Source organism: Mustela erminea, chromosome X, assembly GCF_009829155.1.
Source record: "Mustela erminea isolate mMusErm1 chromosome X, mMusErm1.Pri, whole genome shotgun sequence".
Taxonomy (NCBI): Eukaryota; Metazoa; Chordata; class Mammalia; order Carnivora; family Mustelidae; genus Mustela; species Mustela erminea.
In genome coordinates, this window is record NC_045635.1 from 99,128,292 (window position 1) to 99,155,727 (window position 27,436).

A 27,436-nucleotide genomic window follows, 5' to 3' on the forward strand; every position below is an offset into this window, starting at 1 on the left:
AAGTCGAATGCTGAGAGTCAGTGGTGGCCTCTGCCCTCCTTGTGCTCCTCCCCCTGGTCCACCACCTGTCTCAAGTGCCTCTGTCCCAGCGAGGTTTGGCAGAGCCGTGGGTAAAGAAAGGGAGCAAGAGAAGGATTGCTTTCTGAAGGTTCCAGAAAGGAATCTTTAGCATCATCAGTGAACTAGGAGAAGCCAAGCTCTGGAGGTTGCACCTTGCACAGATTTCTTCTCTGGAAGGTTGCTTTGGCCTGGTTTAAAAGTGGACAGGGTGTCCTTGAGAGGAGTACTGGTGGCCAAGAATTGCTCCAGGCTGTGAATCTTAAGTGTGGTCCATGGTGTAAATAAAAATAATAATAATAATAACAACACCTAACATTTATCCAGCATTTCCAGTGTACCAGGCACTATGCTAGGGCTTTCTGTGGAGGATGTAATTTGACCCCCACAGCATTCCTATGAGGGTAGCTGCGGTTACTTATCCCCCACGTTACCGAGGAGATAGATGAGGAAGCTGAGGTTTGATGACTTCCCGAGATCATGTAGCTGGTGATTGCTGAAAAGGCATGTAAACCCAACTCCATCTGCTTCCAGGGTCTGCCTTCTTAGCCATTCCACCATTCTTTTGTCCCAGGAGGACATGCCAGGGGGCTTGGTGCTCGCTGAGGGGGTGGGGTGGAGAGCAGCAGTGGCACCATCCGGTTCTGGGGGCGGGGGATGGCCAAAGGTTGGTTAGAAGAATCTTGACTTTGGGGGCAGAGCGTGCAAAGGCCAGCAGAGGCAGGGGTCAGATCCAGGGGCGAGTGGTCTCTCTACTCCTGTTCATCCATTTCCATTTCCTACTTGGCCTGAGAGCCTCTGGTGTCGTCAGCTGGGTCGACCTCTCTTGCCAGCCACTTTTGTAGACCTGCTAGTGTCACTTCCTCAACCGCCTGACGGGATAGGGGCAAGGGCCATGCTAAGCTCTGGAGACCCAAAGAGGCATAAGCCACCGTCTCGGTCCTCAAGGACCCTCCAGCCCCGCATGTGTCATACAGTGCACTAAAAATGCCAGACAACACAAGGGCACATATGCCCATGATGAGTGTCCTGGAGTTCTGAAACGGGGCGGAGAATTTAGAGGCGAATTTCCACTGACTGTGATGAGGCCATGGCAGCCGTATACGAACCCCGAGGGCCCTCGGCCTTTCTTACTTACTGTCCCGTTGCAGTTTCAGGGTTGAAGATTTGACAAAGGTGGTCCAGGTTCACTCAGCAGGAATCGGCTCCCTTAGGCACTCCCAGGCCTAGGTTTCTTTTTAGTGTTTGTTTTTACCTCGGATTCTTTCTTTCCCCTTCTTGATCCATTCGGGTCTTTCTAAGGCTGACACTGAAGTGGAAATGACTTTCTTTCGTGTGGAATGATTATTCTCACTCAGTGTTGACCCCAAGTTTTGTTTCCCAAAGCCTCTGGGAAGGTCTAGAATGCAGTCTTAGGTAGTGAAGGGAAGAAGCGAAGTGCTGTTGCTGTTTCTGCCTTGTCTCCTTCAATTTCTCCCCTCTGCCCCCTTCCCACCCCCATCCATGCTCTGCCCTTTTAACCGTGTCCCTTGGGATGCTGTGCGGCTGCCACTGAAAAGCACCATGCTCTCTTTTCAAAAGTTCTTCTCTCAGTTCCGGTTAGTTAACACACACTGTTACATCAGCTCCAGGTGTACAACACAGTGACTCAACACTTGCATACATCAGCCGGTGCTCCTCCCGGCAAGCAAGCCCCGTGCTCTTTGGGTGAGAATCCTAGGGACACTACTTCAGAAGTGGTTGGTCCTTTGGGCCCCTCAGGGGGGCTTCGGAAGGCCAGCTCTGGTTCCTGGGGAGGAGGGGCCTCTGAAAGCTGGCATTTGTGGCCCCGGGGCACTGTAAGTACCTCCTCGCCTCACTCCTTCAGCAACAACTTCCACCTGGGAAGTGGGTTTCCCAGAGCTGGAAGGAAACTGCGATCTGTCTGAGGATTTGGGACTTGAACGCTTGGCCTCTGCCTGGGCCCTGGGATGGATAAGTGTCTCAGTTCAGTTCCATCCGGGGTGATGAGTATGTACTGGACACGGTCATGGGCCTCCAGAAGCTGGGCACCTGGTTAAGGAGAAGGACTCAGGTGTGTGGCACGATCTGAGACTCGGGCGAGACCGAGCAGTGTAAGGCGCTCCGTTATGGTGCAGCAGAGAGCTCGAATGGACCAGTGACATCGGGGGGCCCGAGCTGAGGCACTGGAGCTGGCGCTGGACACTGAGCAGGCTTTGGCTCTGTGGAAAGTGCTGACATCTCAAAGAGCCTCATGAAGGCACTGCTAGGGGCCAGCAAGGGGACAAATGAAACAGGACAGAGTTTGGTCGGAGTCTCTGTCAGCCTCCCTTGATCAGTTCATACCCTGTTCCCCTGAGCAAGGGCGTGGAGCGCCCTGTAGTGGGTCTCCAGACACCGCAGCGTCTGCGCAGTGGTAAACACTTCCATGTGTGCTGGAAGCCAAGTGAGCTGCTTTCTTGTGTTTCGTGTTATATACAGTATGTCCACGCGTCTGTCTGTAACCCGTGCTGGCACAGGGGAGAATTGAAGCAAGAATGCGGGCAGCTCGTGGGGAAGCCTGCACGAGAACACATATCCTTGACTCCCAGACCCTACTGGGTCTTCTGTGTCTTCACCTGCCACCTCCCCTGCTCCCCACCTTCTCCAACCACAAGGGAAACCTGCCCCAGACAGGAGCCTGCGCGCCTCCAGTACCTGAAGTTACCCAGGAGTGAAGGCCAGAATGGGGGAGGAGAGGCTGGGTTCTGCTCTTCCCACCACTTCACTGTGGAAGGGATTAAAGGTCCAAGGAGGTTGGTCCGAGGAGGAGGAGGCAGAATGGGCTGGTAGGGGGAAGACATGGAGGAACCTAGAGGATGTGTGTAGGCTTCTACCCACGGGGCTGCTATGGACGTGACTGCAGGTCCCCACCATGTTGTTTGCCTCCTGCCTTCACCTCTCTGTGTCTTTCCTCCTAGATAGGTCTTGAATTCCCACTGCAGCTATTTCTACTGAATGGTAGCATGGGAGTGATGGCTCTTAACTTGGCTAGGATGACAAAGTCATCTGTGATGCCATTTTGAGATCCAGATTCTAGGGCCACACTTCAGACCTGGGGGAGCCAGGCGTGGGAACTTGGAACCTGGGGTGTTCATTAGCTCCCCAGGTAGCTCGGGCGCACGCCAAACTGAGGCCCCCTGCCCTGGTACATTGGGGTGTCTGGTTCCAGGCTGCTTCCCTGGAGTTTCACCCTGCGAGCTGTGTCCCCTGCCCCTGCCTCCCCCTCCCCCACCCCCACCACCCAAGCACCTGTAGAAACTTAAGCAGTGAAGTCTTCTGTTTTATGTCACAGCTTCTCCTTAGTTTCTTTTCACCATCAGTCCCGGGGGACTCTCAGGAACATTTTCCCGATATCCTGAAGTTGTTGGCACCTCACCCTAGATTAAAGGAACACGTAGAATCAATGGCTACTGAAGGCACCAGTCATAATCTACCAAAGTTGTCACAGGTAAAACTCAACTCACCCAGCTCGCTCGCGATGCTTCGTTTGGCTGTTGTGTGGGCAAACGTGGGAGTGAGCCCTACCTCTCCTTCGGTTCCTGAGAAGGAAGAAATGGATTCACTAGTGGTTGTGTTCTTTGCTAGAAGGTTATTTCTTACAGATAAAACCGGATTTCAGGCATGGTCCCAGGGGGGTTTGGTTTATTACCTTCATTTTTTCAGTTCTTGATCAGATCCAGCTGAGAGATTTGACAGAAAGAAAAAGGAGTAGGTCCGCTTCCCCTGGAACCATTCAATCCAGGCGGCTTTATCAGCTTAGGGGTGGAGCCTGGGAAGAGGCCCAACAACCCCTCCTTTCCTGCTTTTTTTGTTTGTTCAAGCTGCTGGTCTTTGAGCACCAGCTGAGTTCCCTGTGCAAAGACAACCCCATTTGATCCCCAAGTAGAGGTAATTTTATATTCCCCCACGGAGTCTTACACATCAGTAGACTTCCAGGACATAGTGGCAGCTGGGAAGAGGGAAGCAATTTGGGAAGAGTTAAGTCCCTGGGAGGGAGATGGGTATTTGTGCCCATCTTTGGGAACAAGAAAACAGCACCACGGAGGAATGGGCTCTAGGCCCTGGCTTTCTCAGCAGAGAGTAAGTGGGCAGAAGCTGGGGCTCAGAAGTCCAGACTTGAAGACAGAATTTAGCCCTGAAAACCCAGGCACCTTGAGGCAATGGTCTCCCTGCACGCACCAAACCTTGCCGTGTGTTCTTCCCCTGTGTGGAAGCCCTGTGATCTCCAGGGCTTCTTGGGTTCTCTGACAGGCAGGAAACTTATATTTTTCCCTGCTTCTCTCCCCGCTCTTAAAAAGGAATAAAATGCAGGCGTGCCTTTCTTAAGAAAACAAAAACAAAAAACGGGGCCGAACCGAGTATCTTCAGAAGTCAGAGAACACCTAGTGCATTTCAGTAATGTTTGAGATCATCAGTAGATGACTGAGAACGCTAATAGCTGCCTGAAGAAGTGCCTGGAGTGACTTCTCACTGCAGCTCAATCAGAAGTGAGGGAAAATAGCACCCCTGGCTTTCCAGGGAGAGCCAGTTGTGGGGAAAGGGGAATTGGGCTTCCACATAAACTTTGCATTGCAAAGCAGTGTACCCCCATGTGGACAGTGCTTGCGGCATAGAGGAAGTGGAGGGTGCCACACGGCTCTGGGGCTGCAGGTCCCCTGATCTCCCCAGGTTAGAGACCGAGAAAACCCATATCCTTTTTCTCCTCATCTCACCGTTCTCTCCCGACTACACACTCCCCATTTTCCGTCTGTCTACTATTTGGAGAAGCTAGGGGTTGAAGGGAAAGAAAACAACATGAGCATTTTGGGACTTGCGGACTATGGATTTAGAGCAGGGTTCAGGGTTCTCCAGATAAATCTGCAAGCACCTTGTCACTGGATTTATTTCTAGATCCATTTTCAAATGCCCTCTCCTGGACAAAAAGTCTTGAAAAGACTAGAGACATTATTGGTCGTTTTGCCAAGTGACTTGTCTCTTTTTCAGACATCTCACTCAAAATCTAGTCAAAAGAGTAGTTTGTTTTTTGGCTAGTATGACACGGAGTTCTTTTGACCGGTATAACGCAGAGCTCTGGAACCCAAGGGAACTCCGCAGGCCTGTGAACACACCTGTGCCAAAGCCTTAGCGAAAGTCCTTTTGGAGGTGGGGCTCTCAGATAGCCTCAAGTGGCAGAGAGAGCGGCAGGAGATTGGGTGATAGGATCCACGCTCACTGCGTGCCTTGGTTTCCCTCAGGTGGTAACTGGGGAAAGATTTGCCCAGGAGAGGGGAAGGTGCCCCACTCTCTATCTGTCCCCTTTACCACAGCCCAAGGTGTCTGTCCTCTACGCGCTTTTCTGTCCTTGCCTAGGGAAGTTCTTCCGTTTCACCCAGGCCCGGCATGCCTTCTTTGCCGATTCTGGGTGGTCGGAAGTAGGAAGTATGTCTTCTGACTGCCCCCCCACCCCAGTTAAGCTGTGTGTCTACTCAGTGATCAGGGCTCCGTAGTTTTCTCTCTGTCCCCAGTCGGTAGCAGTGTCAGAGGACGATGCTGGTCCTAAGGTGATACTGACATTCGGCTCTTTCTCCGTCCAGGACAACCCGGAGCTCCCACGCTGTTCTAGTCAGGAGGAAGCAGCGGCGGGGGGAGACCGCAGCAGCCTGGCAAACCCAGTTAAAGTAGAGGGGGAGGGGAAGCAAGGCGACCAGAAAGGCCAGGCAGGAGACAAGGCGGAGAAGGGGGACTCGGCCTCTGCAGAAGCTGCCTCCACCAAGGCTGGCAAATGCCACGAAAAGAAAAGGAAGCATTGTCAAATTGAAACCCGAGATCCAGAGGTGCCTGCGAAAGCCTTGAAGCCAGGTACTGACTCTCCCCAGGGAGAAAGGGGCTTGGAGGGGGCAGGGCCGGGACTCACAGGCATCTACCGGTCACTTAGCCTCCATGGGGGGCTCGGCGGGCTCTGCCAACTCTGGGCGTGTGGCCCAGCTCTGGCACCGAGCTGTGCCACCTCGGGGTGCCGTGAGGCCTTTGAAAGAGCCCACATGGTTGTTAGCACACTGTTGGGGTTCACTAATAATAAGGAAAAGCCAAGGCATAAGGTCAGGGCCCGTATCGACTACTGACACCTCACGCCCTTGGCGGTGTCGCCTCTTCCCAGGCCCACCTGCCCCTACCCTCGTCTCCATTCTAGGAATGGAGGCACGGGGTGGTGTGACCAGGCCTTGCCCTCCTCCCTCCCAGCTGGGTGCCCAGTGGTAGGCATCAGAAGCAGCAGCCGCAGCCTCATGTCTTTCCAAGACAGGCTGCCAGGGCCGGGATTCAGTATCAGCCTTGAAGACCTGGCTCAGGCCATGGAATTGCTGTTGCTGCTGCTGCTGCTGAGTGAGGTGCCCGCTGCACTGGAGTCAAGTCCCCAGGGCTCTTGGATATTCCCAGACTCACATTTTTCTTCCTGTGGGGCTGCCAGAAGCCTCCCGAAGCCTCTTTCCGGGTATTCCACTCCCGGTGGCTCGGGTGGCCACTGCATCTACCCTCTGGGAGGCAGGTTGAGAGCGGCAAGCTGAAACACCCATGGGGTTCTCTTGCCTCAGAAGTGCTATCTGTGAAAGTAAGGTTGGTCCATCTCTGACTTACTGCTTTCTAAATCACAGATCCTCTGGCTGAGCAGGGGGCCGAAGCTGCTGTCAGTGCTCCACTGCCATCTTTTGTGGATGCGTCTGACCTTGAATGCGCCCTGTGTATGAGGTATGTGATGGGGGCTATCACTTATTGCCCGAGGCTTCTTCTTCTGGGGAGTCCGGACCTTTGGGCTAGTGACCTATGTTCGGTTGGTTAGCACGGAAAAGCATGGTTCTAACAGAATGAAAATCACGCTGTTGTTGGTCACGTGGGCTAGCTTGTGTCCCTTGCTTACAGGTTATATTCCCTACACTCCTGACTTGGAGATACCTAAAGAGTGGGAAGGAAATGGTCTACTCAGAGCTCACACTCAGGGCCACACTCTGAATGTCTTTGGTTTGGCCTTCATGGGATTTTTTTTGGGTGGAGGGGGGTTGTTGTTAAATGTGAATGTTTAGAGAGAGGAGAGACACTCTCTAGTTGGCCATGGTTCCCCTCTCTCTCAATTGCCTGTGTCTCATATTTGCATTATTTTCCTGGTACCTTGTAGATATTTGAGTTCATGACCCTAGAACCAGTCTCGCCTACTAGATCAAGATCCCAAAGCTCAAGGGCTAATGTCAATGCCATAGGCCTGTTCTTTGGAAGCCAAATGGAGGGCCTGACTGGTTTTCATTTTGAACAGTAGCAGAACAATATCACTTGGCCAGGCATCCCTTTTATACCCAGTGGGGAAGCGAATTATCCACACACCTGCCCACCCGCCTCGGGAAAAAGGAAGCTGGTACAAGCTCGGGCTGTGTGAAAAAAAAGACTTTAGTTCGGTTCCTTTCACAGCTGTGACTTTGTGGCTGTGAGGAGGTGCTCCAAAGCCAGATGGCCTGGGCTTGAACCCTGGCTCTGCCGCTTTACTGGCTGTTTGACCTAGAGCAAGTGATTTTTCTCTGCCACTGTTTTGTCATCAGTAAAATAGAGAAGAGTAGTACCCAGCCTATGAGGTTGTTATGATTAATCGAGAGAATCTATTTAAAACACACTTAGAATAGTGCCGGACATAATAAATACTCCATGTATGTTAATTCTTTTTCTAGACCAGAGATTCTTTAAGCCCACGGACCCCTGAGGAAGTTCTTTGTATGGATTCTAAAAGATCTGTGAATTCCCTGAAGTTGTATGTAAAAATGTATATGTGTGTGAGAGAGAGAGAAAGAGAGAGAGTGTGTGTGTGTGTGTTTCCAAAGGTCCACAGATTTCGGTAGATTCTCAAAAGTGCTTCCCCTCCCCCAAAATAGCATTAAAAGAAGGCTGAGACATTTGTATAAAAGTTATTAAGATGGTTGACCCAAGAGATGTTAAGAAAAATCCTGTGGTCTACCACACAGTGGGATCCAGCGCCACCCCCAATGATCCTGGGGTGTTTTCTTGCCCTTTGCAAGCATGTATGCCTTCCATATCAATCATGTGCTTTTGTATTTGGGAGGACTTTTACCGTACGCATAAAAATGAGTAAGGAGCCCATTACCTGGACATGTACTTTTTCTCCCTCTTAAAAATAATTTCTCTTAAAAATAATTGCCTGGGTGGCTCAGTGGGTTGGGCCTCTGCCTTCGGCTTGGGTCCTGAACTTAGAGTCCTGGGATCTAGCCCTGCACCGGGATCTCTGCTTAGCCTGCTTCCTCCTCTCTGTCTCTCTGCCTTCCTCTCTGCTTGCTTGTGATCTCTGTCTGTCAAATGAATAAATAAAATCTTAAAAAAAAATCGAATTGTCAGATTTGCTTCTGAGCTTGGGCAGACCTGAAAATGAACTGTTTGGCAGATGAATACAGCAGCACCAAAAGAAAGCCTTCCAGATACAATCGGGGAGTTTTAGGTGGAGTAGGTGGGTCATGTTACCAGTTCCCTTTGACCAGCTCCCCGTCCCCCTCACAACAAAGCGTCAGGTGGGTCACGGAGGAGCCAGGATATGAGGCAGAACGTCTGCTTCCAGGCAGAGAAGGGGACCTCCGCCATCATTCCTCTAAGCCACAGTCTTTCAGGTGTCAGACTTTGCTAGACTTGGTTTAGCTTGTTCAGAAAGTCCAGGTCTTTGGCTGGACGTATCCTCCTTAATACTCCTCCCAGCATCCAGCCAACGCAAAATCAAACACACAGACTCATCCTGTTTGTGTTTTTGCCGAGGGCTCGGAATCCTGAGGTTGGAGTTCTTTTGTTCTGTTTCCTCTGCTTTCTCCCTTTCATCTTGTTTGTCCCTGATCTCAACAGGGGGCTTCAGAGAAGGGTTAGAAATTTGTTCCAAGAAATAAACACCAAGAGGATAAGACCCCCTTCTGGTTTGCTCACCCTGAGCTTAAAAGCCATTATTTCCCTTATCCTGCCCCTCTGTTCTAAATGAGACTTCAAAACAAAAGCCCATCTTTGTTTGGGGTAGCTGTAGTATATAGGCTGGTAACTTTTAAGGGGACCCCAGCTGCTTCAGAGTGCAGAGGAACCCGCCAAGTCCAGAGAGCTTTTCTGGCCGCAAGGCTCTTAACTGTAGCCCTTGGGACACCTGGGTGGCTCAGTCAGTTAAACATCTGCCTTCAGCTCAGGTCATGATCCCAGGGTCCTGGGATCGAGCCCCATGTAGGCTCCTCACTCAACGGGGAGTCTGCCTCTCTCTCTCTCTGCCCTTCCCCCCACTTGTGTTCTTTCCTTCTCTCTCAAATAAATAAATAAAACCTTAAAAAAAAACTATAGTCCTGGGTCAGAAACACCCTCCCAACAGGGTTTATCTGTAAGGCAGAAATCAGATGTTGACAGAAGCTGTTTCTTGTGCATGCTTTGTTTGAATACAGTCTTGTCAAAGTTCCTGTTTCCACCTCTAGTGATTTTTTTTTCCTTTTTATTGTCATTAGGATTATTGTCCGGTTCTATTATGACCCTCATGTGTCTTTGGGGGAGAGGGTGTCTAAGGGTTGAGATATTTTCAAACCATCTACTGGGTCATGAAACTAGACATTTGTACCTCCTCTGCAAGTCTCTAGAATGAAATCCAGTCCTGTGGCACTGCGTTAGTAGAAGACAAGTTGGAGTGCGAAGTTCATCTGACTCTAGAGGAAAACCCAGGAGCCTCTTGTACATCTTGCAGGCAAAAGGGTGGAAAAATTGAATGGGATAAGAATTGGAGCGTGTCGTAATGAGACACTTCCCTGTCTCCCAAGTCCCCCTGGCTGAATTGGGAGAGCTCTGTTGAGGGAAGTTGTTTCCTAATTCTAACCCCTCAGAACTCTGTCCCCCAGTCTTTCGTGACTGGAAACCCCTTGAGATTTAGCCAGCTGGAATCTCGCCAGTGGGGGCCCCCTCTGGGGCTGTTGTGGAACATCGCCTTTGGGGTGACAAGGATATTTCGAGATGTGGAACAAGAATGCTTGATATTTGAACCAGTTACCTAATGGCCCAGTGACCTCTTTGTCAACTGAAATGAAAACTTTGTATTTAACCTAGTTTTAGCTACTCAAATAGCTGGGTGTTAAGGAGTCGGCCCCACCATCTCTTTCCTTCCTTCCCTCTCTCTTTTTCTTTCTCTTTCTCCACCCCCCTCCTTCTCATTCCCTCTTCGCTCTCCTTTGATAGCAGCAAAAGAACACAATACAAGGATGTAACTGGTGGGAAAAGATAGCTATTTCTAGACAAGCCAAGCATTTTATCTGGGCTGACATGTAACTGAAAGCATTTATTATTACTATTGTTTACTCCACCACTGTGACAATGTAAAATGCTTTCTTGTGAGAAAATCTGACTCTACTCTGATTTATAAATGTCTCCCTCAAGTGTTTCCTGCAATCATTACCTAGTGGTAAATAAAATGGAGAGGACTTCAAGTATATACCTATATCTAGCTCTATCTCTATATACAGAGTTCTCGCTCTCTCTCTCTCTCTGGAATGGGGAGAGAGAGAACTGTGTTGTCGGTATGTCTACACACGGATGGATGATGTCTGTTCTAGATATAGGTGTGCACGCTGTCGCTGCTGTGTCATATAGTGGAGAAGGAAGATGAGCTGGGGAACAAGGTGTGACTTCACATCCCAAGCCCTGCTACCTCCTAGCTAGCTGTCTGACCTTGGGCAAGTCCCTTAACCTGTCTGAGTCTTAATTTCCTCAGTAGTAATACATGAAGTTAATTTATTTGAAAAACAGTATTACACACACCAAGAACCGCAAGAGAAATATACTCCCTCTGTCTCTTGTCACTTTACTCCATCATTCTTTGGAGAGGAGCAGCATAGCCCCGAATATAGAAGCGACTTGAGTCTTAAAAGGTGATATCTTCTGAGCATCTGAACTTTGAATTATTTCAAAACAGTCACTATGCAGTGTCTGTTGGCAGCCTTCCCGTCTGCGACCACTCAGCTCGGGGGGCATTTTAATCACAGTTCTTGCTGAGAGTTGCTGTTTCCTTTTGGGTCTGTTTCGTTCATCTGCTCATTAAATGTCAGTATTTACTGCAGTGAATTAGCCAGTGATGCCACTGCTGTTTTACAAAAGGCCCGATTTTGAAGTTCTCAGGAAAAAACAGTTCAGCAGGTACAGATTCCTCAATCGTCATCATCATTAGTGTCATTGACTAAGGTGTGTAACAAATTTTCAGATTCATAGGACTCAAATTACTGGGAAAGTGGGACTTTCTGGATTTGGCTGCTGCAGGAGCTCATGGCAATGGTTTCCAAATCCGCCTGCAAATCACACTTGTGAGAAACATTCTAAATTGTGAAACACACATGGTGGAAAAGTACATAAAATTAAAATTGTACTCTCTTAACAAAATTCTGTAGGGAGGATACTCGTACAGTCCTTCTCAGTTCAAGAAATAAAATGTGGCCAGGACCCCCACAAGCCTCCTTGTGGGCCACTTCTGGATCACATCTCCTTGCCCCTTGCCCACTGAAGCCACTGTCTTTCTTGATTTTTCTCTCTTCTTTTTTAAAAACAGTTTTACCCCATACCCATGTATGCATCTCTAAATGGTATAATTTAGTTCTACCTATTTCTAAAACACTTCATATAAATTGAACTATCCAGAACATATTTCTTTTTGTTCTGGCTTCTTTTCCACAGTATTAGGTTTATTCACGTTACTGCATACTGGTGATGTTTGTTCATTTTCATTCATGTATAGTGGCTCGTTGTATGAATCTACCACAGTTTCTTCCTCTGTTCTATTTCAGAAGGATATTTGGATTGTTTCTAGTTTGGAGCTGTTATGGACAACGTTGCTATGAGAAGTTTCTATGTATGCTGGTACATATAAATCTTTTTCCATCTTGATTGGGTTATCTCTCTTTTTGTTACCGACTTCTAGGAGCTTTATGTATGTTGTGGACACGAGCCCCCATTAGTCATGTGTGCTAAAAATACCTTCCCCTGCTTGTGGCTTGCCTTTTTGCTCTCTTCATGGCATCCTTTAAAGAACTTACAAGTTCTTTGTTTTAATGCAATGAAATTTATCAATCTTTTCATTTATAGTTAGTGGCTTTTTTTTCCTTGTGCGTGTTTTGCCCAAGAAATCTTTTTTTCTTTTACCTTGAGATCATCAAGATATTCTGTTATGTCTTCTAAAAGCTTCACTGTTTCACATTTACCTTTCCAGCCCACATGAAAGTGATTTTTGTGTATGGTGTGAGAACAGCCCAACTTCATTTCCCCATACAGACAGCCCGCTATCCCAAATGGCATTTATTGAGAATGCTACTCATGTACTGAAAATCCCCCCTCTGCTTTGAAGTGCCACAGTTGTCATAAATGAAGAATCTGGGTCTGGGTCTATTTCTGGGCTTTCTAGTCTATTTACGGATTTGTCCTTGTGCTAGCCCTATACTGTTTTAATCACTACAGCTTTATAATAAGGTCTGACGTCTGGTAGAGCCAGTCCTCCCACAGTGCTGCCCTTAGAAGTGTCTTCGGTCCTCTTGACCCTTTGCCTTGCCTTATACCATTTAGAAATCAACTTGTCAAGTCAAAACAAACATCTGAAATAAGCCATTGGGATTTTTATCGGGATTAATTGGGTCTTCTTTACTTCCTTTCAATGAGGTATTTATAGTTCTTTCCATCATAGGTCTTGTACAGCTTTTGTTGGATTTCTTCCTGGACACTTGATTTCTAAATGTGACTGTAAATGTTGCCTTTTTAAAAATGGGTTTTCTTATGTTTTTTGCTGGTGTATAGAATACAGTTGTGTGTGTATGTATATTTATTAACATCCTTGTTAATACTATCAATTCTTACAAATTCTAATAATCAGTCTGTAGATTTTTAAATGTTTTTAAAAAAATGTATGTGTTTTAGAGAAAGGAGCCAGGGAGGGCAGAGGGAAAGGGGGAGTCATTCTTTAAGCAGACTCCCTGCTGAGCGCAGAGCCTGACAGGAGGCTCAATTCCATGACCCTGAGATCACTGCCTGAGCTGAAACCAAGAGTTGGACACTCAGCTGACTGAGCCACCCAGTACCCTCTGTGGATTCTTTTAGATTTGACCAGGTCACCATCACACCATGTGTGAATAATGACAGATTTGGTGTTTTCCATTCTAATCCTCATACTTTTTTTTTCTTCTTCCTTAGTACACTGGTTAGGACCGCCATCATAGTGTTTTTTGAAAATTAATCTTACTTTTTGGCCAATTTAATAACTGGCCAAATAACTTTTTGCCCAATTTAATAACTAAAATATATTAATTCTGTTAAACAAATGAGCTGCTTTCTAAAACAGGAATATAACATTCAAAATGTAGAAAAAGTGAACCTATCAAAAGTCTCTCTCCTACTCCAGACCTTCATGTGATTGTTTATTTTTTTTTCTAATTTCAACACTTTAAAAATTATTATTTGTACTGGTACAGACTTATTAAATTCACTTTTTCAATGACCTGTTCAGTGTGTGTCCTCTCGTCTCCTAGAAGTCAGATGCCTTCTTGTACTTGTCATACTGCCAGAACCTAGTTCTGCGTCAGCACGCAGAGCACGTTTGCTAAATGAGTAAGTGAGAATCCGTTTCGTGGATAGCTTGTTAAATTTAAACTGATTTCTCTTAAGAAACTATTCATTTCTTTCCCACGAGATGCTTTTCCCTCAAATTCCACTAGAATTTTTTTAATCAAGAAGGAGGGGAATGTGCCAGCAGCTGCTAGTCTTTCACTAGCTTGTTAAAAATATCAAATCTCTGTCCCTCCCTTTGACCCGCTAAATCGCACACTTGACCCAGTAGAGCTTCACGGTGTCTGTTTTTGAAGCTCTACAGGTGGCTCTGATAATTCAGTTTGGAGACCAGTACAGGATTCATCTGTGCAGAGATTAGTAAGATTGTGGAATCCAGTGATTTTCAATCCTGGCTGCACTTTAATTAAAACCACCCAGGAGCTTTAAAAAAAAAAAAAAATCCTGATGCCTGTCCCTTACCCTGGACCAACGGATCTGAATCTCTGCAAGCGTGGTCCCTGGCAACTGTATGGTGCTTAAAAGTTCCCCAGATGGTGGTGGAGGCTGGGAGAGGGGAGCAGGAGGTAGGATTTACAAAGGAACATGAGGCAGTATTTGGGGGTGACGGATATGTTCATGACCTGGATCGTGGAAATGGTTTCATAGGTGTGCACATAGTTTAAAACTCACTAAACTGTAAACTTGGAGTATGTGCAGCTCATGCATGTCAATTACACATCAGTAAAGCTGTTTAAAGGAAAAGCTCCCCAGGTGATTCTCACAAACAGCAGTGGTCGAGAATCATTGTTTGAACAGAGGGAGCACGCCACTGGAAGGTGGACATTGGATAGACTTTGATCTGCCAACTAGAAGCGACTTCCTCCCCTCTGGACCTCACTTTCATTCTGGTTGGGGGGGTTCAGTTTTTTTCTGGGTACTCTTCCTCTCTGACATTTTGATCCTTCTGCTCAGCCTGGCTCTGTGCGCCAGGCTGTTGTTGCACCTCCTGGCCACACGAGGGGGCTGTGCGGCTGGCTGCCTCTTCCTCTCAACTGAACACTCCTGTGAGGTCAAAAGAGGCTGGTCAGGCATCTGTCTTTCCCTTCTGTCTGTCCTTTGGTGAGCGCGGGCCCCACTTCTGAACCACCATCTTCAGCTGCCCCCACCCAGTGGTCCTGCTGCAGGTGAGCCTTTCTTTTTAAGCAAAGTAAATCCATGAATCTCTGAATGTATAGAACAGCTTTTTTAAAAGATTCCCCAGATTGCTTTGAAAATATCCAGCTCCTGCAAAGCAATTAAAGTGGGATCTAATTGAAGTATATGGAGACAGATCTGCATATGCATGTGTGTGTGTGTGTGTGTGTGTGTGTGTGTGTGTATCAATAAACACATTGACAGTATTACTCTACTGCTTCTAAGAAAATGATCCATTCATACAAAAGGTAGTCATCTATTTGTTACAGGTGCAATATTGAGATCCTTCAGGCAGTAAACATTGCTTAGGTGAAAAATGGAGTCAAGGTTAGCAAACAAGCCAAGTCTTTTTGCACTGTACATATGATATTAAGTACTTAAATGAGTAAATGTGTGAGACAGAGTGTGTGTGTTTATCTGTGTGTGTGTTTACATATCTTTAGGTGAACAGGTTTGCTAAATATTTTAGAACGGAATCTATTCAGACACTCTGGGCATTAATCTCTATTTTTCTGGGATCTGACAGGGAAAAACATTTTGGATGCCAGTCAGAAGAGACTGACTAGAACTGATGTTACAAAATGATCTAGCTATGTCATAAATGTTGATAAATGCATTTTTTAAAAAATCCAGCTCAGGAATAAAAAAGCAAATGCTTTTCTGAAGTGCAGCAACAGCAGGGAATTATTTTAAAAAGGAAAGACATCCCCCCCCCTTACACAGAATTTTCCAATACTGTAAAACCTTAACATTGACTAGCTCTGTCTTTTATTTTTCATCTTATTGCATGTTTCTTCCATTTTGATTCCTAAATTTCAGATTATTCTATGAGCCAGTCACAACACCTTGTGGACATACATTTTGTTTAAAATGCCTTGAAAGATGCCTAGATCACAATGCAAAGTGTCCACTGTGCAAAGATGGTCTTGCACAGGTAAGACATTCTTTCTGTCTTGATTGTGTTAGCTTATTTGGAACTGGATACCAAAATGGTGTCCTGTTGGATCCCAAGCCAGTGCACTGTGCTAGGGCAAAATACTCCCTCAGGCCATCTATCTATTTTTCCTGTCTTAGAGCTACCCCTCTGCTCTTCACAAAGTCCTTCAGGAAAATGGGGCAACATCTAGGTTTTTATGAACTGTAAATAGTGAAACTAATTTGTGATGGAACCAAAAGGATTAAATTGAGGACAAACAGGGATCTTGGTGCTAAGCCATTGCAATCTTAGGTGAATCCTCTGTCCTCTCTGGGCTTGGACAAGATGAGTGCTGATGTCTTCTCACCATCCTTGTTTATTCTGTGGTTTGAAGGTATCACTCCCAGGTCCCCAGAAAAACCTCACAGACCTTCAGTGTAGTCCTTGTTCCATGCCCCCCACCCCCACCCCCGTGAGCTGCTGTACTTATTAGCAGATATTTGGCCACTTGAAAAGCTCTGCAGCTTCCAGGTCCTCCGGAAGGAACCACACAGGCTGCCACCATTGTTTTTCAGGTGGACTGGAGGACTTTCCTGTAGCACAGGAGCACCTGGGAGCCCATCTTGTTTTCCCTCCCCTGGGGACTTGTGCACGACACATTATAGTCATTCTTAAAGTTCCTTGACCCTTGTTGTCCCCAAGGAGAGGGCAGAAATGCCAGGCTGTCTCTAGGTGAATGTAGGTCCAGAAAAGTCACCTGCTGAGCTTTCCCAACACCCAAACGTTTGAACAAAGGGAATGGAGTGAAATAATCAACCAGGATAATCCTGGGGGTGTGTGTAGGGTTGGAGGGGAGGCTAACTGTCACACCTCGTCTAGATCAGTGGGTGGGATCTGCTGGCCTGATGGTGGGTGAGGAGCCCATGGTCCTTATACATAACAATACACGTGTGTTGTGGTAACACTACAACATTCATGTAAACAGAAAGAAGAACCTGCTCTTGCTGAGCACCCGGAGAAAACCGCTGTTAACATCTCAGTATGTGCCTTTCCTGGGTTTCTGTTTTAGCATCAGCGGTGGAGTCTGGATTAGCAACCTCCTGAGTCATTGCTTTTCCCCAAAGACTGGGACTGGGCAAAGCAGCTGATCCGCCATTAGGCGGTAGCAGGGGCTGGGAAGGCATCCTAAGAGCAGATGCTGCGGGGTCCCAGACTCAGGGGCTAGAAAATATTCTTGTCTGTCTCTGTGTATTGGCACAGGGGCGCACTTACACTGTGTCCAAGAGCGATAAATATTTTATGCCAATCACGTTCACTGCAGAATAGACACACAGAGCCCATACTGGGAATGGAAAAAGGGTCTCCAACAAGCAATTTTATACCCAGGAGCTCCCCCTGCTGGGTCTCTATGGGTAGTGTCCGTAGCAAGCAATTCGCAGATGTTTTAACTCTCATTGTCTGGTTCACACAGTTAAATTCCCATTGCTTACGGATCCCTGGATATGTATGGAGTAGGGGTGTTTGCGAGGATAGTAGTGACCAATGGACCTGAGTTTGGCTCTGAAATCATGGTTTATAACATAATTTCAGTGATAACCTAGATGATATATCTAAAAAACAGATTAAAAAATCACCAGTATTTAGTTATTGTTTTGTTTTTAGCTAAAGCTGGGCGGGGGGAATATTTAGACTGACAGTATCCAGAAGCCGAGCATTGGGGTGGGGTGCCGTGGGTATGGGACAGGTCAGGAAAAGATCAGTGTTTGAAAATGGCTTTTTCATGCCCCAAACATTTTGACCAGACTTTCAGTATATCCCAGATGGAGACCATTTTCATGAGCTTGTAAATGCAGTAACCAGAAAAGGAAAGGGAAAGATTTGCCCTCCCACCTTTTTCACAAGAACATAATCTCAATTTGAGCATTTTAGGGAAGCTATGAGATTTTTAGAACTTCAACACAGGTCTTTTTCCCTTGTTAAAATATTTTTGCCTAATTATAAAAGTAATTAGTCACATGTAATATCCAGAGAATATATGCAGTATGATTTATCACCTGCTAATACATGGGTCCAAATTACTCCAATATGTGGGTCATTCGACTATCCTACTGACAAAAGCAGGCGTGCTTTGTGTTTTTCTGAAGACTGATTAGTATTTCATTGCCCTGTTCCCCCTTTAGTGCTTGGCATCCAGAAAATACAGCAAAAATGTCATAATGGAAGAGCTAATAGCTAAATTCCTTCCAGAAGAACTCAAGGAACGAAGGAGGCTTTATGAAGAAGAAATGGAAGAACTTTCTAAGTATGTATATGCACGTTTTCTCTTTTTTCTTTTTCAGTTTGACCCACAGAGGCTCATAGAACTGAATGTGCACATTTCTTCCTAACTTTTCACTTGATGATTCATTTTGGTAGCTTGACATTGGCCTTGGTGAGAGTATCTACACTATAGAAATTGGCAAATGCTGTAAGCCAGAGCTTCCCCCAGAAGCCAGTTGCTCAGCGCTTACCCACGCACCACAGACCATTGACCAGGTCACATCTTGGCACTTGTGCCTGGGTGTTGCTGGTAGGAGGTAGGAGTAAATTTGGAGTAGCTAATCAGGGGAACTCATGGAGTGTACAAAAGACTGCAAATACTTAAGCAGGTTCTGTGAGGTTAAGAACTTTGGTGCCAACCAGACCTGGGTTTGTGACCCAATTCTGCCACAAAGCGAGTATACTTCAGGACCTCCGGCAAGTCCCTTGACCTCTCTGGACCTCAGTTTCCTCATCTGTAGCTTGGGAATAATCCGTTCTTACCTCACGGACTTGCGAAGATTAAATGAGCTAGTGCACAGTAAGTACTTAATTGATGGTAATGGTAATAGTGAGACTGCTGCTTGTTCGGTGCTTCCTCTGCCTGGCCCGTGGGGGAGGCAGGGTGAGGGGGCAAGGAAGGAGGGCTCCTCCGCCGGAAGAGCAGCTCACTGGGAAAAAGCGGGAGGCAGTCTCTCCCTTCTGCCTCTTCTACTGCTGCCTCCCGCCTTCCCATCCCCACTAGAATCCTCACAGCATTCTGGGGGCCAGTGCCTGGTGGCAAAAGGTGCCCCCCTTACAGAGAACACCTCTGAACTGCCACAGCTTCGTTTGAGCGACCCTCTCACTTCGGATGATATGTTCTCCTGAGAAGCTAGAAATTAAATCCTTGTTTTTCTCCTTGACTTAGAGTAGATCTACTCTGGGCATCTTTATTTCTGATTCTTAAATTTGCCTTGAGTTTCTCTGAGCCCTTATCTCCAATATCACTTAGTGTCTTATGAATAAACACTGGGGTATACTAGAGGGATATCTATTTAAAGAAGTCCTAAACTTAATACTGCGGGGATGTGGGCAGATGGTCTTATAGCTATTGATAAGTTCCAGTACTGGATTTACCAGACGAAGAAGAGAACGGTGATGGAGGAGGCGCTGGGCCGGTTGGTGGTTTCCCATCAGGCTGTGCGTCTGCTTCTTCATGGGCACTTGTTGAAGGGCAGACTCCTGGGTCCTAACTCCAGAGCTAATATATCAGTATCTCAGGGGTCCTGCAGCCCACTGTCTGGTTTGAGGGCCCCCTGGTGACTGATGCACAGGAGCTTTTGAGCATCACTAGACTAGCACCTTACCTCTCTGCTACTCCCTCGTCCTTCTGGCTGGGTCTGCCCAGCAGGTCTCCTGGGGGCTTTGTAAATTTGAAATGCTGATGGAGACCTTGCAGAGATTTTCCCACCATCCCCCTGGAGGGCTGGGTCCACTTTTACCACCAGCACGACATCTGAAGAGATTGTTTTGAGTAGAGAGCATTAAAAAAAAAAAAAAAAGATTGAGGAATAGCTATCACCCACCATGTGAAAGTACTAGAGGACGTCTTTAGGCAAATTAGAACATATAGAATATCGGTTTCAATTTCTCAGTGCTTAGGCTAACCTCTGCACCAGGTAATGGGATTCAGCCCGTAGTGTCCGTGGCATCTCAGGATTTTTTTTTTAATCAGCCATCGAAATTTGAGGTCTCCTTGCCTTCCTGTGGGGGAACCACAAGGGGACATTTGACCAACTTTTCTGTGTTCTGCTCCATTGCTTTGAGACATCCACATCATTTGCTCTTCCTGACAGCTTAAATAAGAACGTGCCTATTTTCGTGTGTACTATGGCCTATCCCACCGTCCCTTGTCCCCTGCACATCTTCGAGCCTTGTTACCGCCTGATGATTCGTAGATGCATCGAGACAGGCACAAGGCAGTTCGGCATGTGCCTTGGAGATCCCGTCAAAGGGTAAGTGGAGAACTATGGAGGGTGAAGGGAGGCTTGGCTGGAGAGGGATTTGGGTTGACTTTGGGGCGCTCCCAGAAGACGGGGAGACACAGCTCCTGAGATTTAGTCAGTCCGTGACCGTGAGTGTTCATAGAGACCACGGTCTCCCTGGCCCCTAGCCTACCATGTAATAGGCTGCCTATATAAAGGAACCCCAGGATTAGTCTGTTAAACGAGTGGCATTTACTCTACAGTTTGTTTCACTGGAAGACTGTGGACCCAGGAGTCACACTGCCTGGCTTTACATTCTAGCTCCAGCCTGAGCAAGTTTGACTTTGGACGAGTTACTTCTGTGACTCAGTGTCCTTATCTGCAGAGTGGGCACAATAGTGCCTACCTCACTGGGCTTGTTGGGAGGGTTGGCGAGTTAACGTGCATAAAGCACTGAGCACAGTACCTAATACACAGTGTATGCTCCATACACGAGAGCAGTTATGTTATTGCATAAACATTTTTCTTTGCACAGACACTGCCTGTTGTATAGTTGCCGCCGTGGACCCCAGCACAGGCAAATAGGCAGAAGTCCCTCGAGGCACAGCCTGGGGTTACAGAAATGGTTCAGGGCCAGGGCACAGAAATGACTCAAGGATTTACGTCTGTACTCATACCCTATTAAGCAGGTTCGCGGAATACGGCTGCATCCTGGAGATCAGAAATGTGCAGTTCTTTGCTGACGGCCGCTCAGTGGTGGACAGCATAGGCAAGAGGCGATTCCGGGTCCTCCATCAGGGCCACCGAGATGGCTACAATACAGCTGACATTGAATACATTGAAGACCAAAAGGTGAGAACGGCCAGTGCCACGAATCCCAAGGCCAGGCTATCACTGTAGCTTGGCCCACAAAGATGTTCGCAAAAGAATTTCTCAGCGCTGTTGGGGGCCTTGGGATTTCTCACCAAATTGTTATGGTGACACTGAATGCTGCTGGATTGCTGTTTGGCTGTAGAATGGCACCAGGAGCGCTCCATGTCCTGGCTTTCTCTGCCTAGCTGCTGAGTCCTATTCATGCGTGAGAAATGGCAAGCCAGACCAACCACGCAGAGGCCCGTTCAGCCTAGGAGTCAGGTCTCTGCCACAGATGTCAAGGGGTAGATAAGGAGCGAGAGCTACACTTGTGCATTTTATGTATCAATTTAATTATATTTTCCAAGTTTGTCTTTTGAGATAATTGTAGATTCACATGTATGTTTGTATTTTTTTTAATATTTTATTCATTTATTTGACAGCTCAAGCGGGGGAATGGCAGACTGAGGGAAAGGGAGAAGCAGGCTCAGGGAGCCTGATAATGGGGCCTGATCCCAGGACGCTGGGATCATGACCTGAACCGAAGCAGATGCTTAACCCACTGAGCTACTCAGGTGCCCCCGTACATTTGTATTTTTAAACGTGCAGCCTGCTTAACAGTTCTTCCCTAAATCCCATCGTACCATAAAGCAGAAAAATAACATGTCCAGTTAATCTTTGGTGTTCTGGACTAATGGGTAGAAGAAAAGGTAAATAATCCCACGTTCATTTATGTTTACATTCACTACATGGTACAAGATTAGTAAATGTTTGATTGGTGAATGAATGTATTTGACATGCAAAATAGAGTTACACAGTGAGACACAGACATACTCATGTCTCTTTTGCCAGTGCGCAATGGGAAACCAGATATAAAACATGAAAAGGAGAGAGGCGTAAAGCAGCGTAAGCTAGTTGGACAGCATGCCTCCACTCAAGCCAGTGTGCCCCTCTGGTTTCCTACCTGTCTTGCTGTTTCAGCTAATTTACCCAGAGGAGACTTTATCCTTCCTCCTGCCCCTCAACAAGTTATGCACAGCCCATCCTCTGGCAGAGGAGACGTTCACATACCACACTGGAGAAGGCCGGGTGGGCAAGCCTTCCTAGGGGGGCAGGCTGGATGCCCAAGGGAGTTCGTGTCAGCAGCAGCCTTGGGAGTGGTGGAGAAGGTACAGAGTGCTTCATTTCCACTTTGGTACTTTCAGGTTCAAGGAGACGATTATGCTGAGCTCATGGGATTGCATAATTGTGTCTATGAGCAAGCGTCATCGTGGTTTCATTCGCTCAAATCATCTCTGAAGAATCGGATAATCAGTCACTTCGGTCCCATGCCAGAGAAAGATGCTGATCCCCAGGTACATGAATATGCTCTTTGTAATGGACTGCCCCCACTGGATGAGAGAGCCTAGGGCTTGGGATCAGGTGGGTGCACGGTTGCCATTTGGCAGACCAGGAACAAAGAGGAAGATGGATCCCGAGTCAGAATTGGAGAAGTAAAGTAAAGCAGTAGGAACTTGGATCCAAGACAGGTTTTGAGAGAGAAGTCAGGTGAGAGTTTGAGAACACAAACACTATCAACAGAAGAACTTTGAGTGAGGGTCCAGAGTCACACCACAGTAATATGTGGGAGTGACAAGATTCACGCAAAGGCCAGGCTTAAGAGAAGGGTATCCTGGGAGCTGAGACCAAAGGTTTCCAGTTCTGGGGAGCCCCATAACTCTCTTCCCCATTGCTGTAGGAGCAGGGAGTTGGGACCAGCTAACTTACAGGATTCGAACTGCAAACCCCGGAATCTTCTCACACCTGGGTCCCTCTCTCCCTAGCCTCGTATGTCTAGACCCTTGTCATTGTTCTCATCAGGGGTGAGCAGGTCCTGAGCAAACAGACCCAATCTTTAAATCTACCCTTGACTGAATTATACTAGAAAGCAGTTCATTAGGTTCTACTGGATTAGTCTGTTTCCTGGGGAGACAGGTCCACTTGAGAGATCAAGCTGCAGATCAGAAGCTTTTCAGGAAATTGGAGATAGTTAAGTTTCTCTAAGCTTTGTTTGCCTGGTATAAATCAGACAATACTCTCTCTCTAAGACCAGGTTGGAGATAAGCTAGTTAAATATTTGCCCACGATCACCTCTCCCACATTCTGAGCTGGCTCCCTACATCGTCACTTCCATGACTTCCTTGATTCTTTGCTTTCACTCGTTCCTGACTCTGTCACAGTAGTAAGTTGGAATATGTATGTTCTGATTTCCCTGCCAAGAGACTGGTCCTTACCACTCTAGCTGTGTGACCTTGGATAAGTCCCTTCTCCTCTCTCAACCTTTCTCCCAGCTCTGAAATGAGGGAGGTGGGAGAGGAGGTCTTCCAAGTCCCCTCTTCTTCTTGCATCTGGGGCTGTAAAACACCGGTCTGTTCCCTAATGGACTGAAATGTCTCACTTTCTCCAGACCACAAACGTGCCTCTTTCCCACCTACCCCCCCCCCCCCCCCATGCAAAGGCATGAATGTTGAAGGGAGAAAGTCCAGTCAGTGCTTCCCAGTGACCCAGCTCCTGGCTCTGGGCCACTGTGACTCAGGACTACGTCAGAGCTATGAGCAAGCTCATGATCAAGTGTAACGTTCCCCTTCACCTTTTGGAAAGCATTCTTCCTCAGTCAGGCAGAAGGTAGCAATCAGCAATGACACAGCATCTTCCTCAAGAAAAAACACAGATGCCAGAGAGTGATTCATAAGGGCTCCATGACACAGAAAGCTGAAATCTTGGGCTCATTTCCTTTCTTATTAGAACCATTATCATATTGCTTTGGCAGCAGCAAAAAAATTATAATAATAATTAAAAAAATCATCCAGTTTGATCCAGTCAGTGTTGCAGCCCCAGAGGTCCCATTAATAAGAATTTTCTAAGCTTTGGGAGGAGATTTCTCAGAAATAGCTGCAAGTATTAACATCACCTTAAATGTCTTTGTTAATGGCCCTGGGAAGGATAGTTTAGAATATGTCAATTTCATATCCAGAACTAATAATAGGAGGGAGAGCCTGTTACAGCTCACAGTGAGGGGCAAAGAAGAATTCAGAAGCTACAGGCACAGAGAAGCCAAGAAGGCAGCAAGGTTTGGGGAGAATCAGGTGAACCAATTTGGAGGCAAATATGTAGGTGGTCTGACCAGAGTGGGGTTCTGTATAGTCCTAAACCCATCTTCTAGAAGTTGCGAGTCGAGAGCTCATTTCAGGCTTCACAGGAAATAAGTCACCAGTGTCTAAAACGTGTACCCGAGACGCTGCTGACAAACTGAATTTCGGTAAAGGACTCATGTGGGATGGGAAGGGTCGTTATTAAAAAAGAAACCTGGGGACCGAATACATTTCTAATGTGAATGTGTTTTCTAACTGGAATTTTTGCAGAGTGGGATTGCTGTGCTTTGGGGCTGTGGATCATAGGCTTTGGTTTCAGAGGAGAAGCTAGCTGTGGCCTGGTAGAGTGACATGGCATGTGGGAACTATATTGCCTTCAGCCAGGAGCAGGGAAATAAAGGGAGTTAAGAGACATGCCGAGCCCAAGGGATCGTGGGAATTGAAGGCCCACAGGTGGTAGGTGTCAGTCCAAAGAACCTAAACAGAATCTTTGAAATGGAACAGACTGAGTGGTAGATATTCTAGCTCACAGAATCACACTGGCTGGGAGGTATAGGGCATCTGTTAGGATATTGATTTGTTTGCTTTAACAACTACCAAAAATAACCGTGGCTTGAACCAGATAGAGGGCTAGGGCAGCTCTGTTCCATGAGATCATTCAGAGATCCAGTGTCCTACATCGCAGATCTCTACCATCCTCAGAATGTTGCCCCGTCTTTCTGATAGAAGAAGGCTGGTCGTCACCATGTTCACGCTCTGGCCGGGAGCTGAGGGGAGAGAAAGAGTAAGGTGGAGGGCCCAGGACCTGTTCCCGGCGCATGATCCAGGAGTTACACATAGAACTTCTGTTTACATCTCATTAGCCAGAACCTGGTCTTGTGGCCTCCCCTGGCTCAAGGCAGCCTTTGTTTTCTGGGTGGCTACACGCCCAGCTCGGATAAGGGGACTTAGACCTGGGCGTGATCAGCAGCGTCTGCCGTACACAGAAGCAGTTCCTCCTGCGACGTTTACCGTGCGGTGTGGGAAACCTGCAGACTGAGCTCACTTCTGTGAAAATGGGATGAACCCATGTGTTTCTCTGTTATAGGTTAACCCAAATGGCCCAGCCTGGTGCTGGTGGACGTTAGCGGTTCTCCCACTGGAAAGCCGAGCTCAGCTCCCATTCCTAGCTATGAGGTCCTTAAAGGATAGACTGAACGGCATTCGGCGAGTCCTGGCCTTTATATCCCGAAACCAAAACTAGTGAGAGTGGATTGCTGAAGAGGAAGGCCCACCCTCCCCACCGCCCTTGGGGGAGTCATCTTGTAAATATATCTAATTGCAATAACATCTTAACAGAAGGAAGTATCAAACAGGCATTTCCTTGCTGTTGGTCACAGAGAGAAAATGTGTAGAAAGACCAAAAGCATGGGACCTGTTTGAAACTTTCTGTCTTAAGATGCTTCTTGACATGCTGCACAACGACATGCTCAGCAGAGGTGTTTAAAAGCCCAGAAGAAAAAAATTCCTTTGATTTCGACATAAACTTTTCCGAAAGTTTAAAGTGGTTTTGCTTTAATTTTCTTTCTTGCATAGTTAAGTGTGTGGTTGAAATGTGACGCACAGATACTAATAACGTCGTGTCATTTCACTGACTTGAGTTCTCATTCCACATGGTTCAGGGTTTATACAGCATTGTGTAAAATAAGGTTCATCGTTCTATCCGTTTTAATAATTTATTTTTTGCACTACAGTATCCTTTTTTCTACATGTGTGTTTGTGACTATTTAAGTGTACGTTACTGAGAAGCCAGTTACTTTATTTATTAACGTGGTTTACCGTGTACCAAGGGGGAAATAACAGTACTAGAAATGTGCCATTTTTGCTTTTATCACATGTAACTGTGATTCTTAAACCAGTTCTCGATCGATTTCCGGATCTACCCCATTGGAAGGTTAGAGGAAGTTCAGGGTCACATAGAGATTACTGATCTTCGCAGGTTCCATTTGGCTTTCAGTTTGGGTTCAACAATATAAGATACGCAAGGGATTTGGCATACATTATGGAATAAGCCAGGGTGAGGTAAAATAACCCATTCTCTCTGTGTTATATGGAGTAGGGCTGAAGGAATGACTTTCTTTCAACCAAGAGATGAATCTGAGGGGTGTCTTTCAGAACAATCTGTTGTAGGCATTTATCTCAACAATCTAATTACAGTGTACCTCATGTCTCCCCAGTACAGTTAGGAGTGGGATTCTGAGGCAGAATGATTTTTAACCCTTCAGAGGGAATGATTTTCAGTCTGGCACATCATAGCCTCCATACTCCACCTCTTCTCAGGGTTCTGGGGATCATGACCTGGCTAGCACTCGTGCAAACACAGGAAGAAGAGCTCTTTGTTATTAAAATGCAATGAAGGCAGTAGAAAAGGTAGAAACCCTTAAAAAAAAAAACCCAGAAAAACTATCTTTTCGGTTTGTAAAACTCTTTAAAGGAAATAGTGAATCCATGATTTTATCTAAGCACTGCCTTCCCTCCCAAACGCCACAGGCCAAAGATAGAGGGTACAGGGGAAGGATAATGGGTAAGAAGGTAAGAGGGAGGTCTTGTTTAGCCCGCTTAGTGCTAGTGTGATTCCTTTAGTGCTGGGAGAACCTGAAAAATGCCCTGAGGATGGTGTGTCACAATGACAATGGGGTGAAGAGATTAGGACAGGCAAAAAGTGAGTCCCACCATTCACACTGTCGTGTGCATTATCACCCGATGTGAGGCCAGTGGTCCCTCCACCCCTCTGAGGAGGGCTTAGTGCCTCAAGGAACCGTTCTGGCTTCTTTCATCACCACCTCCATCCAGAAACAGAGAAGGGAGAATGAGATGATCCAAGGCAACAGAACAGAGATTCACATAAGCAGAAACTCAAGGATCTTTTCTGCACTTGCCAAATGGATGCTATATTGTCAGAGTGTTATGTTACCAGGCATGATGTTTGCGGCCAGACCAGGCTAGTGAAAAATGGAAGTATAGGCGTGGTTACTGCCCAGGCAAATTCTGCAGGGCTCAGGGAGAGGGAAATTAAAGTCTCCCCCTCCCACTTGGTGCCCAGCCACGAGGTCGTAGCACTAGGACTCTAGTGAAATATTTTCCCATCATCTAGTGCAAATGCAGCAAAGAAAATGTCATAAGCATCTCCCCTTGGTAGATGTTCTTGTTTTATGATTTAACACTTTCTGGGGCCCAGGGTCCTTATCTAGGAATTGGCAGTGTTCAGTGCCACATATACAGTTGTTATGAATGTTATATAAGGTAGTATTTATGTAAATCACTTAGCAGAGTGTCTAGCGCCTAGGAGAGGTTCGAAAAATAATAGTTTTGATTAGGTTATTCATAGTTATAGAATATCATCAGGGGCCCATGTTTGCATAAAACACTGTCTTTACACACAGGACCCA

The 27,436-nt window shown here is 46.7% G+C and overlaps 1 protein-coding gene across 6 annotated transcripts in view; it reads left to right on the forward strand.

Moving 5' to 3' along the window:
- LONRF3 (LON peptidase N-terminal domain and ring finger 3) overlaps positions 1-26,428 on the forward strand; it is a 34,889-nt gene extending 8,461 nt beyond the window's left edge. For 2 of the 6 annotated variants that reach the window (XM_032330427.1, XM_032330429.1), the window contains 8 exons: positions 5,673-5,937; positions 6,729-6,822; positions 15,664-15,778; positions 17,941-18,062; positions 19,897-20,055; positions 20,712-20,877; positions 22,083-22,232; positions 25,096-26,428. In XM_032330427.1, coding sequence (XP_032186318.1) covers positions 5,673-5,937; positions 6,729-6,822; positions 15,664-15,778; positions 17,941-18,062; positions 19,897-20,055; positions 20,712-20,877; positions 22,083-22,232; positions 25,096-25,251 — 1,227 coding nt within the window. In that variant the 3' untranslated portion in view covers positions 25,252-26,428. Of the gene's footprint in view, positions 1-3,391; positions 3,548-5,672; positions 5,938-6,728; positions 6,823-15,663; positions 15,779-17,940; positions 18,063-19,896; positions 20,056-20,711; positions 20,878-22,082; positions 22,233-25,095 lie in introns of all 6 variants that reach the window. The other 4 variants (XM_032330428.1, XM_032330430.1, XM_032330425.1 and 1 more) reach the window with 3 other exon arrangements.
- Positions 26,429-27,436: the final 1,008 nt, after the last annotated feature.